The following is an 18,106-nucleotide window of genomic DNA, read 5'->3' as shown; positions in this document are numbered from 1 at the left end:
CACCGGGACCGACCCCCGTCCCGGGCCCGCCGGCCCCCAGCCCGCCGGCAGCATGGCTGAGGTGAGCCACCCCCGCGTTTTTTGGGCAGGACAAACGCTGTACCTCAGAATAAACCCGACGACATCGTCTATGGATCGTCTATATCTCTATACCACACTTACGCGTTGAGCTGCTTTTGTGGGCAGAGCTCAGTTAGATGCTGTGTTGAAAGTAGGAGCGATTAGGCTACTTGTGCACAGGCTGTAATAACACCTAAATTTTCGGAACACTTGCTACTTTTAAGAACAGGGTGTGATTTTTTCCCCCTCTGTATGCCGTTACTGCTCTTCTTTTAACTCTGTTTATGATCATAAATGTAAACCAGATCAAAACTGAAGGTTTGGTGTTGGGGTGGAGGATGAAATAAGAAGAATCATAGAATCATAGAATCACAGAATGGTTTGGGTTGGAAGGGACCTTAAAGCTCATCCAGTTCCAACCCCCCTGACATCATCAGGGACACCTTCCACTAGACCAGGTTGCTCAAAGCCTCATCCAACCTGGCCTTGAACACTTCCAGGGAGGAGCATCCACAGCTTCTCTGGGCAACCTGTTCCAGTGTCTGACCACCCTCACAGTGAAGAACCCAAATTTGTTGCCGTGAGCGCCAGAGCAGATTTGAAGGTGTTATGCCCCAAACTTCGGCCATGCCGCGCAGAATGCCCTTCCACGCCAACAGCAGCGAGGCTTTTAACGTTCAAGGCGTCTGCTGTTTTCCCCTTGAAGTTTCTGAGAGAAAAAACCCCTCAAATCAGAGCCTTGGCAAGGGGCGGATTTGGAGCCAGCGCCTCTGCCTCAGTGTGTCGTGTGGCCTGATCTTTCCTTCAATTCATAAGGGTCTGTCTGTTTTTACCCTTTTAATTTCAGGCTTTTTGGGTAGCTTATGTACTCCCCCCAGAAAAAACAATGAAACAAATGAGACGTGTCGTTTTGCTCTCAGAATTTTTATTTTGTTTTAGCATTTTGAATGTTCTCACCTTTAAACTGTTTATTTTCAAATGCTGAGTAGGGGCCTGAACCATTTTTGCAACAGCAATCCATTGGTTTGAGGGGGAGATAGGAGGGCAGATTTTTAAGGTTGTGGGAGCTGTGCCTCTCGCTGCCTCTCTGTCGGGGGGGCTCGCCATTCATCCGCTGCCAGTGCTAACAGGAGAGCTGTTTTCCTATCCAAGTGAGTCTGCCTCTGAGATATTATTATAAGGATATACCTAGACATCAGATTGCAGCGTAGAGACACTCCAGTCAGTTTTGAGCAAGCTTGAGTAATGGCAGCAATGTATCTGTGACAGCACCAAGCACCCTGTGAGCTGATTTATCTTGCTGCTTAGCAGATCAGGCTAACTCCTGAGCAGTGGCTATTGCTGCCTCCGCTTGTGTTCTGTTGAAGGCTGTAATGGAGGCTTATTTTAAGCTGTTTTGAAAAATATTGGTGAAATTTGGTGTCCAGCAACAGAGCTGGCAAAATTTGGTGTCAGAACTGAGCTAGATCAAAAATGTCCCCTGTGAAAGGTTTAAAGTAGCATTTCCTACAGAGGAAGGATTGGCTTGCATTGGTATTACTGGAGCTTTCAGGCACACTTATCTGCAAGTGATTTGCTGGCAGTATCTGCATAGAAAGCATAAACTAATCAGATTTTAGAGTGTAGAGACCTGGGCAGAATTGAGGCTAAAATATGAGGCTTCCTGAATAGTTGACGTATTATTTAAACACTATCACAATGATGATATTTTATAAACCTATCTTTAATGTAGTTGTGGTACACTATTACAGGAACTCTGTTAAAGCACGAGTTATTTCAATAAAATCGGGGGAGATCTGTTTGAAAAATAGCCTGCAATGTACACATCATACTCTAGCAAGAGAACTGTTATTTCAGAAAATTTTGTTGTGATTTCTTAATAGCTGTTACACACTCAGTATATTGCTTTTTTTATATTCTGGTGTTGTAAGTGAGATGTTGAATTCCTCCTATTTGTTGATTATCTATCTCATTTCATTTAGGAAAAGTCTGGCAAACCATATCTAGAAGAAAGTGCATTTGAAGCACTGGAAAAAGACTTCCAAGAAGTCATCAACCTACTTAAGGGAGATAAAGGTCTGGAAAAATTCCGAATAGAATATGAGAAGCTCCATGCTGTTATGAAGAAGTCTCATGAAAATGAAAAGCGTCTCATGGAGAAATGCAGAGAGCTAAATGCTGAGCTTGTGGTGAATTCATCTAAAGTAGCTGCACTCACAAAGCTCTCTAAAGATGATCGTGGAACTATATCATCAATGAAGACGGTAAATTTTTGAATAGAATGAAGTATGATTGGCAAATTGTTAATGAAAAACATGGTAATAAGAAAAGCATCTAGAATAACACTTTATTCTATGTAGAGAACTAGCTGGATGACTAAGTATAGAGCTGGCATCTCCAGTTCTTTAACCTTTGCTTTGCTACCAATCGCTTTGTTTCCTCAGCCTAGTATTTTTACAGATCCCAGTCAAGTTCTCTGTTTATTTGCACTGAACCAACTCCATCAGCTTTCAAGTACTCACTAATAGTTTTTGTCTAAGCTTTCCCTCTGTAAAATAGCACATTTTCAACTTAATATACAGTTTTTAATTCATTAATATTTTTGAAGGGCTTCTTGGATGTTAACTTTTGCCAGAACATAAAAAAAAAATCTACTCACTTGCTGAAATATGGGTTGTAGACCAGGGAAGTGTCATCAACTCATATAAATGAATGTTTCATGGTGTTTTTGAAAAGGAATCCTATACAGCATTTCAATGTGATTTTACCAATTTTCTCTGATGTGTTCTTTGTTATTATTGATTTGAACTCTGTCAAATCAAAGTGCTTGACTAGCTAAAAACAGTCAATATTTTTAGCCTTACAGTGAAGTTTGATTACAAGAAACCTAAAGCTACCAAATGATCAGAAGACTGTATTTTGAACTTTTTTACTTCTGATGGTTTAAAAGCTTAGACTGTGGTACCTAGACAGGCTTTAATTTAGCATTTAGTTGAGAAACCTCCATGCCTTACAAGAAAGTGTTTTGTTCCAGTGAAATAAATTCCGTGTAACAATCCAGAGTGATCTATGAGCGCTACAGAAACAGAAGTTCTTTGAAATGATGTTTCGAGTCCTTAGAATTGTGAAGAAAATAAACTCAAGCATAAATATAAATAGCAGTGCTGTCATCCTGTGGCTGCAGCTTGCAAGCCCATAGTACTGCTCAAACCATCCTCAAGGAGGAAGAAAACTGCACAGAAAATCTTGTTGATTTTCACTGCTGCTTAATCAAAACCAGGTAGGTGGTTGTCAGGAACTGCAATGATTTCTTTCTGCTATTAAATGACAATAGTCTGAGTGCGAACAGCAGCAGAGGCAATCCTTCGGGATGTTCTCAAGCTGATGAGACATTGTCTTAGTAATGTCATAACAGTGAGGAGCAGATGAGTAGGAAATACAAGAGCCTTGCCAATTCAGCAGGTAATTTGAAGCTTGGGCAAGGTATGGCTTAACAATACCACCTACCATTGAACCAGCTAAGAGATTTTGTAGTGAGAAAGATGCGTGACAATGTGATCCTATTAGAAATAACGTGCAATGCCCTACATTTGAAATTTCAATTCTAGAGGTGTGCTGTGGGCCAAGTCAACAGCACTGATACTTTTTTAGTTTGTTATGAGAATTAGTCTTTCCCTTAAATGTTCAGGAATTATTTGGATATCGTTTAAAATGTTCCTGTCATGTTTTGGGGTTTTGTTTGGTATACCCTTCATATTTCATGTTATTCTCCTTTCTGAATGGAAGTTCCATTACAGCTATAATATTTTGCTACCATTTTACTAACATCCAAAAAATGTGTTTCACAAATGCCCAAGGCAAGAGCTGAGGGAAGTTCAAGTGCTAAAATAGCAAAGATGATATTCTTCAGCGCTAAATTAAACAAACAATCTGTTCCACTGTTTAATTATTTACAAATGATAGGAGAATCCTGGTGGGGCTGTTGCTGTAAAAATGGTATAGTTGCTTCAAATTAAAGCCCTAAATCTTGGTGACTTGATGGGTCATCAGGGTAACAGGTGTACAGCCTTCCTCTTCTAGGTCATTGTTTCATATACAGATAAAAGTTGCAGAAGCAAAATATTTCTCCATGGGAAGCCTGGTTGTCATCAGTAGGATTTGTTTAGGGGCAGGGGTTAACTATGCAGATCAGTGGCTGGTAGGACCCAGGTCAATAATAATCAATGGCTGTTAACTCTCTGGTGGTTGTTCAGTGCTCTGTTTTGTAGTTTTAATAAACCGGACGTAATAGTCTGCTCTTTACAGTCATATCAAAGGAGCAAAGGGCCAAGCTGAACACCAAGGGAATACAATTCTCTTTTTCATTGACAGGGTTTCTGATCCACCAGGCTGCACTACAAGAATGCCAGAAGGGGAATTTATAGGAGCTTGTACTGCCCTGACTGAAATTACCAAGTTTTCAATTTCTGAGAGTATCAATCCAATATCCTAAGAAAACATTTAAGTAATTCTCAGTTTCTGAGCAGTGAAACTGACGTGATCTTTTGGGGTATTTAATGAAAATAAAGTAAGGCAGTCACACATTATGAATTCTGCTTTACAATTTCCAGAGTTCCAGCACCTCTCCAAAATTTTTTGAGTTATTCTAACTGCAAACATCTAGTGTACTTCTGTCTTTAATTATACAGTAGACTGCAATGCATGTTACCTATCTAACCATGTACTGCAATTACCCAGTGATGCCGACACTCTGCATTCTCCTAGTGCTCCTCTCCACTGAGGAATAGTGTGAATATTTTTTCAATGAAGGCTTCCACCATCCAAAATTTCCTCCTCTTTACTTTTGAAGTTACAGGAAGCAATCTGTTGATCCACTATTCGAAGTAAAACACACAACCAAGAAACAGCTACAATGAAAGCCCAGTTTTGCTGATGCTGAAGTCTGGAGGAAATTCTTATTTAGACTTTGCTTATTAATGGGGCCATCATCTGTGCCTGTTAACTTTATTGATAAAAATTGGTTTTATCAATACAGCTTCAATACAATTGTTTTTACACATCAAAAGCAAGATAAAGTTCAAAAAGCAGCTTAGGGTGACCTGAAATCACTGCTTATCTGAATGACTTCATTGACTTCAGGGGATCACTTTTGTGAATACTCACCAGAACAAAATAATCGCTGAAGCCAGAAAGACCTCTCAGAGGGCATATTGATTTTGTTCACCTGTTCTATCCCCCAAAACTCCAATCATAATGATTTAATTCACCAATTTTAATCACAGTCTAATCAGCCAGCAGGAAACTCTGATTTAAGTCATCAGCTTTAATCTTATTTTCCATTTGCATTTTTCTAGAGAAAGTTTGGTTGCCACTTATTGGTTGGCAAATTTGAAACATATTTATTTACAGATATATTTTACATTTTTCTGCTAGGCAATATGATACACTATTCTTCATGCCATTATTTCAGCCTAGTGTGCATTTATTTGAATTTTGTAATTAAACATTTTAATGTAAGATAATAATGAATGAAAAATGTGTTATTTACTAGATGATACTTAATACTTTATGTGTGATCATTGCTGCATTTAAATGGAAATTAGAAGTGAAAAGGTATAAAAGGTAAAAATTGACTTTAATATTTTAAACTGTTTAAATATGCTTGATACATAAATGAAAAGCACATTTTTCAAACTAAATTTTGATCTAAAAGTCATTTATTAAGTAATGAAAGTACTGTTTGTAGCTAGTGAGTTTAATTGACTATAATCTCCTTCAGAATTTCTGAACAAGTAAAGCCCATTGTTTAACTCTTTATTAATAGGCTGTGAAAAAAAAAGAACAACACACATTCCTGGTCTTTAAGTTCTAGATGGTTTCTCAAATTTGGATATGCTGAACCATTTGAATAAATAAAATGAAAATATATTCCCTCACCAGTTTGAAGAGGCTACAGATGTTATATTTTTTGTTATCTTTTCAGCAAATTCTGGTAACCTGTTACTTCTGCGAGTTCAATAGCTTGCATTTTTAATTTAGGCAGTAAACAGCTAAAAGTACTACATTTATTTGATTTAAAATAGTTCGATAAATATATTAACAATATACCATAATATAGGTGCCATCATTTTGAGCTTAGTGTTAAATAGGGTTTTTTAGAACCAGAGATGTGAATTTCAATAAAGAACTGCTGTAAACAATTTTATATAAACTAAATTATTTTATATTCTTCATTGTGGAGATGTTTTAAATTTTTTTTTCCTGCCCCATTTTCATATGATGCAAGTAGGAGTCAGAAGGGATATTATGGCCTGATGTAGTGATGCTTCCATCTGGCTTTGCCTGGGGAGACCCTAGAGCTAATGTAGAGCTGCAGAGCCACTCCTGGAGTCTGAATCTGTAAAAGTCCATCAAGTCCAGAACTCCACCAGGAGCCAGCTGAAAAAAGAGCATAAGAGAGAGGACATCATGCTGTGCTTTGCAGCTCAGGAACTTGTGGTGTCAAAAGTAATGTCTTCATTATTTACTGAGTCTTTGGGAACTTTCCTTCCAGTCCAGTCACTTTCTGAATTTATGCATTTTTTTAGCTCAGGATTCCAGAACTGGTAGGAGCTTGGTTTGAACCTGCCAAGGAATAAGCCTGCTGTGTGATTCTTAAGGATCTGTTTCAAGGGAGGGAGATGCAGAGAAAGTTAAAAAATCAAGTGAACCTTCCTCCCTTACCCTGTTTGTGAATATCAAACCCTGGGCTTGTGAGAGATGTATGAGTCTGTCATTCATATAATTCCATAATGTGTGGAAATTTGGATAATTGTGGCTTATCTAAATATATAGGTAAAATCAAAATACACTAGGTCCTCACAGCTTAAAATGAACAAAGAGGGAGAAAAGCCCAGAGTAATATCTTTTTCTCAACCAAATCAAATTGAATGTTCATTGTCATAACAACTAGTAACATTTTTACAGACATAAGTGAGCTATTTAAGTAGATGGTACCTTTGTGGGCACTGAATTTCAGTAAATTTTTAGGTATTAGAGGGACTCACAAGACCAAAACTTCAGAGAGTGAGATTTGATAGTGTTCAGATCTATGTGTTAAAGAAAATGTATTAGAGCTTTTGTAATGTAAATTGTCATAGCCTGAATGGCTCAAAATATTTGCTATGCTCTTGCACAAAAAATAAGACAGCTGGTGGAGAAAGCTGTTGTGAATCTAAGCATAAAAAGGCATGAAAACCTATTTTCTTAATTAACCAAAATGTAAGGTAATAAATTTTTAATTTGTTGTTAATTTTCAACCAAATTTAATTTGTGTACTTGTTTTCCATGTTGTTTCTAGGAGCTTGAAAAGTCCTGGAAAATGGTGGATACAGCCTATGAAAAGGAACAGAAAGCAAAGGACACTATTAATTCACTGCAAGAGGAAATTGCACGCCTAACTAAATTAGTGGAGGAAGGATCTGGACTATCCCAGGGACAGGAGTACAAGTACGTTTGCCCCAAGGAGGAGGAAAGCCTGATCTGATTTTCTCTCATTCTACACCTTGTTCTGCCATTTAGATGCTACAAAGACACTGGAAAACAGAAAGATGGGTCTTTTCTGCCTTTTACTTTTCTCATGAGTGCACATTTATTGGTCTCCGTGTTTATGCAGTAAGCAAGTACAGAATCAGGCTCTGAGTGAGTTCATTCAGCATTGGATTAAGCTGAGACATCAAATAAAAATCAATATTATGCACTTTCTCAGTATCTGTCATATTGTTTTATCTGACTAGCATTTCAGCAAACTCTGTCTTTGAGAATAGGGTCCTGTCAACATTTTTACATGTGATGGCAGCATGGTCAAGTAGATAAATCAAGGAAGCAGGAGACTTGATTTCTCTTTTGTTCCCAGATTTTTTATAAGGCATTATCACTGTTTGTATTCTTCTTTGCATTTTATATTTATACATTTTCAAGACTATGGGTTTTTTTTTTTTTACTGAACATGTAGAGAGACCTAGTCTCAAGTGGGGAGATAGCTGCTGGAGTGTGCAAATAATAATGATCCTCTTGAGCTGCTCAAAAGCCCTCCAAAAGCTAGAGTTTGTAGTATCAGGTCCTCAGACTGTGCTTATGCTGTAACATTAAGTGTAAACTCAAAGATGAGATTAAATATATTGACCCTATTTGCTGTGCACTTTCTATCGAGATTGCAGACAGTTGGCTCAGCTGCTTCTGGCTTGAAATTTTCACGCTGTGTAAGGTATTTATTTATATTATGCATTCAGGGTATGTATGGGACATACTCATCTTCACATGCACTGTGTATTGAGACTGGATAAACAGGACTTGTGTCTGTGAGCAAGGCCTTTAGTGTGCTCAAACATGTCCCCTCCAAGGAATGTGCCAACACATAAACTACCTGGATGCATGAGAAATCCACTCCTTCACCTTTTATATTTGAAATGTTCTGGACATGTGTAACAGGTTTTCTTGGATCTCAAAGCTTGGTCGTTAAGCCTTCCTCTAGCATAACTCTCCCTAAAGGCCTCTGTCTGTAGCTGCTTTTTGCATTTTCCTGCCAGAGCCAGGAGCTGTTACTTGGCCAAGACCTGACTCCTGCTGTTTCCAGCTGCTGCCCAGGCTGCTGAGACCTGCTTACTTACAATTTCTTCTTAAAGTTCCTTCTGTGTTGCCTTCCAGTTCCATGCTTAAATACTCTGTCCAGTGAGAAAGCCATGGGACTAGGCAACTCTTTTGCAGGCTGAAAACCTTATAGTCTTTTAGAACTATAAGGCTGGTTTTTAGGGTTGAGCTTGAACCCATACTGCTTGGACTTTCTTTCAGATTGTAAAGGTGTCCAAGCAGGGAGTCTGTTTTATTTTTCCATTAGGTGGCCGTAAGAGGGAACCCAGTTAGCTGCCCCATCAGGTAAGCTGAGAGAGACTGGTTACAATGATGTAAAATTGTTGGTCCCTGAGTAATTTTGCAGGGGGCAGAGGAGAAAGAATTTTGTTCCCTGCTGCCTTTTTGGGAAACTGAAGGTTTCTTCAGACCCATGAGGATGTGATATAACAAGACTGATTTATTGGACTAGGTTAGCTTTTAAAGCTGCCTATGTTGACAGTGACTACGATCACAGTAGAGCATATAATTCAATTGACCAGCAGAGTCTTAATAAAAGAGGAGTTTAAAATGAAACAAATTACTTTTAAACTCCTGTTTCTCACAAAAGATCTTGCTCTGGCATAGGAGGAAGAACAGAAATGGCCTGTGACACCGCTTGACTATTATTTCCTTGCTTCCAGTATCCAGGATTTGCTAAAACTTAAAGAAGAGATAACAAAGGAGCGAGACCAACTGTTGTCAGAGGTCGTGAAGTTACGTCAAAGTCTAACTCAAGCAACAGAGCAGCAGCAGGACACAGAGAGAGCAAAAAATGAGGCAGATCAATCCATTATGCAGGTCTGTACAGATCACCAGGTGGGGATTTTAGGCTTTGTCCTGAACCATTCTCCACTCTTGCAATTGATCTCCATTGACTAGTGTGCTACTACCTGTTCTTTCACATCTCAAACAGTTTCAGGAGCGCTCAGAAAGGAGTCTGTTGTGAATGATTTTTTCTCTAATTTTAGGCTATTCTCATGTACCACCTGCTTCCGTAGCTTCCCAACACCCTGAATGAGGCCACGGTTCCTTTGCTGGAATCACAGTAATCTTTCATGCTGGAGATGTGGTGTTTTTTCTGCATTGTAAATCCTTATGCCTTCAAAGAACCACTTAGAACATAGAACTAGAATGGAGATCCTAAGTCTCTTGCTGTTGGTAGTGGTTGTTATATGATGCCATTCCATCATTTTTAAGAATGTATCAAATTCTGACGTAAAAGCGAATCAGGCTATTTTCTCTCCTACTTCTTATGGGAAGCTTTTCCAGAACCTCACTTCTCTAATGGTTAAAGACCTCCTACTTTCTTCTTCACACTGCCTACTGATTCCTGCCTACTGTTTTACAGCTTAAATAATTTTCCTCAATGTCTGTAGAGACTGGTCATATTCCATCTCAGCTTTACATTTTTTGTCTCCTCTTTAAGTTAATTTCTCTGCTTTTCTGACCATATGAGTAGACAGTTCTTCTTACTGATCAATATGTATAGCTTCCTTTAAAAGTATATAGTGGCTAGAGATACAGAAGACTGAGGATCAGAGGGATACCTACTGAATGGAGAGAAAGTAGAAGAGGATGGAAGATGAGATACAGAAATCTGATACATTAAAATATAAAAACATAATAATGAGGAATAAAAGAATTTAAAGCAGAATAGAAATAGGGGCTGGAGCAAGACAGTGGGAGAAACGAAAAGAAGGAAAGAACACTTAAAGAACAGAGGAGAGATAGAAGCAGCACTTAGCTTAGAGGTTTTTAATAATCACAAATAGGAAAGTAATGATCAGCCTAGGTTTCATGCACAGAACTAATTTCTGTTTCTAAAGCAAGTGGTTGGGAATGTATTACAAAAGAATATAAATCTTTGCTTTTCTGACAGCATTGTGGGCAAAGGAGAGAAGAGAGGATTGAAACTCCCATCGAAACTCATTGAATCTTGACAACCTTTATCTTCTCATACTCACTTCATCAGCACATAAATTTAGGGGATTGTTACAGCATTTGTAACCACCTCCCATTCTCCCGGTATGAAATTATTCTCCACTTCAGACTGCTTAAATGACAATGTCTTTTTGAAGATCCTGTTGCAGACCCTGTCAGTTCTGGCAAATTTTCATCTGTGGGCTCATTTGAAGAGGAATCTTTAAGCAAAGAACATCTTTCAATTGCTTGTCCCTGGCTGAACTGAATATTTCCATGTGGATCAACCCCCTGTGTCTCCTCTCTGCTGATTCTGCTCCATCACATTTTTGTGGAGGGAGAGAGCAGAATTCACAAGACAGTCTATTAAATATGAGAGAAAGCTTCTTTTTCAAAGTTCCCACAGAGGAACTTTTGAGAGCAGAAAGATTGAGAGCAGTTGTGAAAATGAACACCGGTCTGAGATCTCTCTCTTTCCTGTACTATCAGTGTAGTAAGTGTTTCTGCTGGTGAGATAGAAAAATCAGAATAAAAATCCTTCCAATACAACATCAAGCCCAAATTAGTTTTAAGGCTGGATTCAGAAAGTACCACTTTACAAGTAACTTACAACTGAAAATACATTTGTGCCACTGCATCTCCAGAGGAATGCTTTTATATCTGAACTGTATCAGACCCTTCTGTGTGGGTGAACTGACTGGTGCTTAACAAATTTTTGTCATCAATAAATAGGTTCCCTCATACAGGACTTTTTTTTCAGCCACTAGAGAACATGTTTACTTCTGAGAAAATGTGTCATATTCCATGTAGTAATGGGTACAGTAGTATAGAAGCTCTTGTTTTCAAAATCAAGCATAGTAGAAGGAGAGGTGAGAGGCCTTGTTTTCCTGAATAAAAGGCAGCAGAACTTAAACTTTTGTATTCTCTGTTATTTTAGCTTCAGCAAGAAATCCATCTGCATCAGAATGAGGCATCACGAGAGGCTCGGAAGAAGGAAAAAATGGAAAAGGAGCTGAAAAGCATTCTAGCTGAAATGGACAACAAGCAAGCTGAGATCAAGAATTTACAACAACATATACAGAGGAACAAAGAGGAACAACTGAAAATGGAGCAGCATCTAAAAGAGCAGAAGGTAGGGTACATGAAATAATATTCATCAGGTCTGAGATTAGGGTCAGATGTCAAAATAAGAAGAAAATGGATTTTCATGAAGGGAGAGAGAGGGAGATTATTTTAAGTCAATAAATTTTAATAAATATTTATTTTTATATAAATATTACTTTACTAATAAATAAATATGTAAAGCTTGCTGACAGATTTCAGATAGATTTCCTCACAGAGATCAGTAGAGGATTGTAATAATATTGTTAGAGATCATCTGGAAAAGATCACAGCAAGTGAGACAAAGTCTGTGAAGAGTGTGGATGATGTCATGATAGTAACAGGAGACTGCCAGGTTGATCTTCTGATGTATGTTGCCAGTTTTGCCATTGATTGTCTGCAATGGCTTTGGTAAAATCATTTTACCTCTGACCTCTTCTTTCTTCTCTGTCACAGTAATTTTTATCTACCTCTTAAGCTTCTGGAAGAGTTTCTGTGAAAGGGCAGAGAACTGTCTTCGTACACCTTTTTGATTGATTTTCCCCATTCTGTTTCTAAAAACTTTATCTGGAAATATCCTAACATAGTGTTCTGCAAGGGCTTGAATTTTCAGGTTTTCAGTCCATTTCCCCTGACTTTGAGAAGCTCTCAGAGAAGCAATTTCAGTAAATGGCAGGGGAGATCTCATCACTGTAAAACAGTTCTAGCTCAAGGGAAACTTATTTGGGAGTTGAGTGTATCTTGTAAATTTATGACTTCTATGGCTTTTTCTTCTCTTCAGGACCCTGATTTCTGAAGGTAGAAGTCTGTGAGAATATTTTGTCAACATAGAGCCTTAGTAAAATACTTCACATAGAGAGAGATACAGAGAAGACTTGGTATTTCTCTGAATATCACTGGTTTGATGCAGCTTTTGAGGGCAGCTTCATGATCTGCCAGGACAATCACATTGTTTTTAAATATGATGCCTATAATTCCTGGTTCTGTTCCATTCTTCCTCCTCCTTTCTATAGTCCCTTTCAACCTTTCAAAGTACAGATTTTAGGGGCATTCAATTGTCCAAACTATCCTGGAAACCAATAGTTCACACAAAGTGCTGTGCCTAGGCTAATTAACCAGGCTACTGCACTGACTTTGTTGCCTGTGCTGGCTTGAAGGTGTCTGTGGAGGCCATGCATTGTCTTTTGCAAAAAGTCTGTCCAAAACACAAGCTATCCAACTGTAGAAGAGTCAGCGTAGAGATCTGCAAGGGAAGATGACTCAGCTATTGCAATAAAGAATTGCCTGAAACACAGCATTATCCTGACATCTGCAACACAGGAACAGTATTCCTTGTTTTTACATTGTCTTTCCTTCTGCATGCATTCAGAAGAGGGAAGTTCCACTTCTCTTCCTTTAATGTTTGTTAAGGGCGTGGTACATACTGACTTCATCAGTTTATCACACATTCATGCTTGAAGTGAAAAATACAATGATTGTTCATTCCTCACTTGTGGAGCAATGTCTGTTAGGGGAAGTCCCATCAAGCAGAAGAAGTGACTAGCAGCTCCAATACTGAAGTATATGTTCTTCAAAGAAACCATGAAACTGCTGTCCTGGGCTTTTGACTGAAGACAAATTAGAGAGGAAAATGGTTGTGTCCTGGTCTCAGCAAACTGTGTACTCAAAGAAATATTATCAGCATATTAATGTAGGATTTGCTTGCTGAGAATCAGAGATCACCTGCCCTCTGCTGATTGAAGTAATTTGAATCTCATATTAATTTTCAGTATTTATATGTAGCGAGTTGCTCTGTTATGTGATGCTTGCCAAATGCTTAACAAGTAGTAAAATATTTATCTACCACCTGCAAGAGAGACCTGCTAAGCTACCAGAAAAAAATGACACTGGCTATGTTATTCATTAAAAATTCTCATTTCCCCTAGTCAATATGAACATGTATCATATTTCATATTAGTAATTTCATCAGCAATGAAGAGTGGATTTTAAGCAGACAACAATCTGTAGCAGCTTTTATCTCCTGGGGAGATGGAAGGTTCTGTCTTCGTGTATATGAGGATATTGTAATGAGATTAAAAAGAATTAATAGGATTGTTCTTTAATCAAACAGATCTTGAGTGAAAGAGCTGGTAAGGAACTTGAGCAATTGCAGATGAAAAATAATAAGCTCATGCAAGAGAGTGAGCAGCACAGCGTGATGTTTGAAGAGGTGATGCAGGACATCCAGAAGAAGACAGCAGAACTGAAAGTAAGTACCAGAAGGTGCACACATCCTATCAGCTATATCGCTCTGACCACAGTCTTACCACTTGGGACAGGGGTGACCTCAGTTCTTTTACTGATAGTTCCCTGTGGGTAGTTTTGGAGGAAATCTGAGGAGTTTTTAGGCATAGATCTAGCTGACACTGGGTGCCATTCTTTCTGTGACAGTACCATGGTGCAATCTCCAACCTTGTCACCCGACAGTGCATCACCTGTCCTGCTGATGAGCTGTGTCTCATAAAACACACAAACCAAAATGCTCAACACACTCTGTTCATAAAGGATGCATGGTACTTTTCACAAGCAGAAGGTCTTTTTTCAATTGTGAGATCTTCAGATAAGAGCAACAACTTACTTTCTTACAGTGATTAACATAATCTGAATGTTGCTAAAACCCATTGAAAAATGACAATAAATTATAACAACAGTGTCCTGGATGGCTTCCACTGAAGGGAGCTGCTTCCAACACTAAAATTTTTCCACCACAGTATTAGTTGGGAAAGTTAAATATAAGTAACCAAGATGGTGTTTACTTTCTGATATAAATAGTTTTCTTGCCTGACCGTATATTGTTTACTGTGTTCAAATGTAACTTACATTTGGGGCTTTAGAGTGTCAAAAGGAGGATTTTGATTCTATATTATGCTAACTTCAAGAAAAGTTGATGGAACTTGTAGAGTCATGCACAGGGATTTCTGGGAACAAAAAAATAGAAGATATTGCCCAATTAGTGATTAAGCCAGTTGCTAAAACTTATAAGAACCCCAGTCATAATCTGAGATGCCCTTTTTGTAGGCACTGTGCTTGCAGTTTCATCCTGCAGTGTGCTGAGTGCCCTCACTATGGTGTTGGGCAACCCAAACTGTGAAAATATTCATAAATCTCTCGAAGGTGATTGTCAGTAAGAACTGAGGAGATTCACATCCTCCCAAAGGATACTCACATAGCAAGGTTCTCCATCTCACAGAATCAGTATCTGAGGCTGTGAGTGGAACACTGTAGTCTGTGGTGGCTGTAAAACCTAACAGTAGCACTGAAGTATATGAGGAAGTTATATTTACTTCTTAAAAGGAAAGAGACTGATTTCTGTTGTGATTATTGGTTGTGTTTCCTGGTAACCGGTTATACAGAATTTTGATTGATTATTTTGTTCTCTGATTGTATAGCAAATGAGATGAACTGTACCTTTTGCTTTTTCTTTAAAGCCATAGGTTACAAAAGAGACAGGGATAACAGATACCTGCTGTTAGGGACACGCAATCAGGCCACTCTACAGATATCTTTCTCATCACAGTCACTGTCCCTAATACTTCAAAGGAAATGAGAGCTGCCTGTGCTTAATCTGCAGGACTAATTGGGTAGTGCTATGTGATATTTGCAACTGGGGATTCTTTATTGATCATCTTCAGCCCTAAAGCATAAGATTTGATTATTATTTTCCTTGCCCTATCTGGCTCTGTTTAAATTATTTTAAATATCTTTCAATTAGATAATTATCTTCTCTCAGGTGACCCACAGCACTTACACCTTTGCTTCTGGAATTTAATGGAATAAGTACATAACAATTACAGAGGCATTTTCTTTCTGTGGATACGTTCTCTCCCCTTTCTTTGTTGCTCTTCTGTAGGCCAGAGATGATGAAGTGACTCAGATGCGCCTTGAAATTTCAAAGCTGAACAAAATAGGAGATGTTCTCCAGAATAAGCTGCGTGTTGCAGAGGAACAAAAAGTTGATGCAGGACATGAGAGAAACACCCTAAAAAATGAAATATCTGGACTGGAGAGAGGTAGGTGACTAACTGATGGGTGGATCTGTCTTCTGTTTCATAATTTATTCATTCGGGGTACATCTTCCTGTTAGGGTCACTCTCCTTTAGTGTCTGGTATGCGATGGTATAAATGACAGTTGGAATCTACAGTAGCACTTTAGAAAACATGTAGGCTTACAGAATTTTTATAATGTAGCATATGTGGGGTGAAAATACACCAGACATAACTCTGTGGTGTGTCCATTTATGCCATGTGACATAGAGAGTCATTGCCAATGCACCTTCATTGCTCTTGCACTGAACTGTGAGAGAGAAGCAATCTGAGACCTTACTGAAATCACACGAGGTTAGGACATACTTTTTTACCTACTTTGATTCTGTTGAATAGTTACAGCCTGGAAATGAATACATGCAAGTCAGCTGATAAACTTGGTTTTGGTGTGTTTAGCACTTCAGATGGTCAATGTGGATACTAGAACTGTCTAAGTATTGACTTTGACTTCCTAGCAGATCTGGAAAACTTTAAGAAGGAACTTTCAACATTTTTGCCAAATGGAAATTTTGGAAGAAAATGCCTTGGGTCTAAAAAAATATTTTGTTTAACTTTAAAAACCAACTTTTGGGGTATTTTTGAGCATTTATAACCACTTTTTTTTTAACTTTAAAATGCAATTAAAATAAAATATACTTTGAAATAAAAATAGACACATTTTCACAGTGATTTTCAGAAAAAAAAAACAGTTTTATAATTTTTTTTCCCCTCAAATAATATTATGAATTTGGCAAGATATTTGAGTTGATGAGACTTCACTTTCTGAGGCAGAAAAAACCCCTTTGCTAGAAACTTCTAGTTGAAGTTGATATATACTGGCATAAATGCCTCTCCCTGCTCTCCCTCATTTCTAGCTTGTGTCTTGAAGAGACTGTATATATGAGGTATGAATCCTTCCATATAAGTGTATTTATGGAAAGTTGTGTCTGTTTTTCATGCATCTCTGTGAGGGTGGAAGATCTTTCCCACAAGCGTTTTGCTAGTACTGCTTAAGGTCATGCTCTGTACTAGAAAGAAGAACTTTGAAATTCAGATCCGTACTGGAATGCCTGAGAAAGGCTAGTAATAACATGTCTTTTTGCAATATTTGACACTCCTTAGCACTCCAATGTACTGCATTTCCTGAGTTGCAGTGTTAGTGTAGCAGGTTTTAATTAATTTTAAAATACAGTGAAAACACATCTCTCCGATTTTTAATATCTTTTTCAAAGTGTATGTCCAATGTTAATCTTGTCCTCTAGCAAGGAGTTTTAACTCCACTGAAGCCAGTAGAATCTCACTGCTTCAAAGGAGAACTGGGTTTCACATAGATTACAATAATTCTGAAAGTCCCTGTTTTTGAAAGTGTCTCAATTTTTGAATGCTCACATTGAAGCTTCTTAAAAGGCTCTGATTTTCAGTGTGCTCCATGATTTCTGAAAATACAACTTCTTTGTGGTATCTTGGTTTGAACCCCCAAATATAAGTTCTTATGTCATTAATTACTGTGCCTGAGTTCTTCTAAGTACCCAAATAAATATTAACATCATTAGCTGATACCTGAGGTTGCAAAACCTTGTCACAGCTAATTGAACTGTTCATGTAATGTTAAGGCTTTTTAAAAAGTCCACTAAGGTGTTTCTGCATTTTTAACAGCTGTACAGTTTGAGCCTAGCATTTCTTCTCTTTGCTCCTTTTCTCTAGAGTTGGAGGCTGCCAAAAAGCAAGCTGAGATTGACAAGAAAGCTATAGGTGAGCTTGTGAGGGAAAAGAACATGCTAAGCAAGGTGAGCTTGCATTGGTAATGCTGATAAACAAATCTCATGGCTTGAGAATGAAATGTCTGCATTTTAAATGCTCACAGTAACACAGAAATGTTGTAGAATAAGTAACATTAAGTAAAGCATTCAGACTTCCTTAAACAGATGCCTACACTGCTTCTTTCCTGTGCACTGAAATAGAATTAGTACCCATAAACATACAAAAGATTTCTAAGTTTTAACATATAAACCATCAGAGAGTTAAAAAAGGCTAAATGTGTTCACCTTTACTACAAACCTGTTATTTGATGTCTAAAGAGTTCATTACATCTGTGCTTTTACACTCTGTACCATATGAAGTTTAATATTACTTTAGGCAAACTAAGTGTTTGCCAGTAAAAGAACAAATTGAAATGTTGATGCACCATGTAGCAGCTTGGCAGGCTGTATTAATACTAATCCTTGCTTTTAGGTCCATTTTTCATACTGATTGTTTTCTATCAGCCCAAGGTTATTGTACTGCAGGATAGCATCTCATGTTTATGGGCATTCCT

General features: G+C 38.1%; 1 protein-coding gene across 1 annotated transcript in view; it reads left to right on the top strand.

Moving 5' to 3' along the window:
* The first annotated feature begins 52 nt into the window (after positions 1-52).
* CFAP58 (cilia and flagella associated protein 58) overlaps positions 53-18,106 on the top strand; it is a 58,429-nt gene continuing 40,375 nt past the window's right edge. Inside the window, exons 1-8 of the mRNA XM_010168336.1 lie at positions 53-61; positions 2,043-2,324; positions 7,400-7,548; positions 9,351-9,507; positions 11,567-11,761; positions 13,841-13,978; positions 15,620-15,779; positions 17,497-17,579. Of these exons, the coding sequence (XP_010166638.1) occupies positions 53-61; positions 2,043-2,324; positions 7,400-7,548; positions 9,351-9,507; positions 11,567-11,761; positions 13,841-13,978; positions 15,620-15,779; positions 17,497-17,579 (1,173 nt within the window). The remainder of the gene's footprint in view (positions 62-2,042; positions 2,325-7,399; positions 7,549-9,350; positions 9,508-11,566; positions 11,762-13,840; positions 13,979-15,619; positions 15,780-17,496; positions 17,580-18,106) is intronic.

The sequence above is a fragment of the Antrostomus carolinensis genome, unplaced genomic scaffold, assembly GCF_000700745.2.
Source record: "Antrostomus carolinensis isolate BGI_N321 unplaced genomic scaffold, ASM70074v2 scaffold46915, whole genome shotgun sequence".
NCBI classification, from domain to species: domain Eukaryota; kingdom Metazoa; phylum Chordata; class Aves; order Caprimulgiformes; family Caprimulgidae; genus Antrostomus; species Antrostomus carolinensis.
Note: the sequence above shows the minus strand (reverse complement) of the source record. Positions and strands in the feature narration are given on the sequence as shown.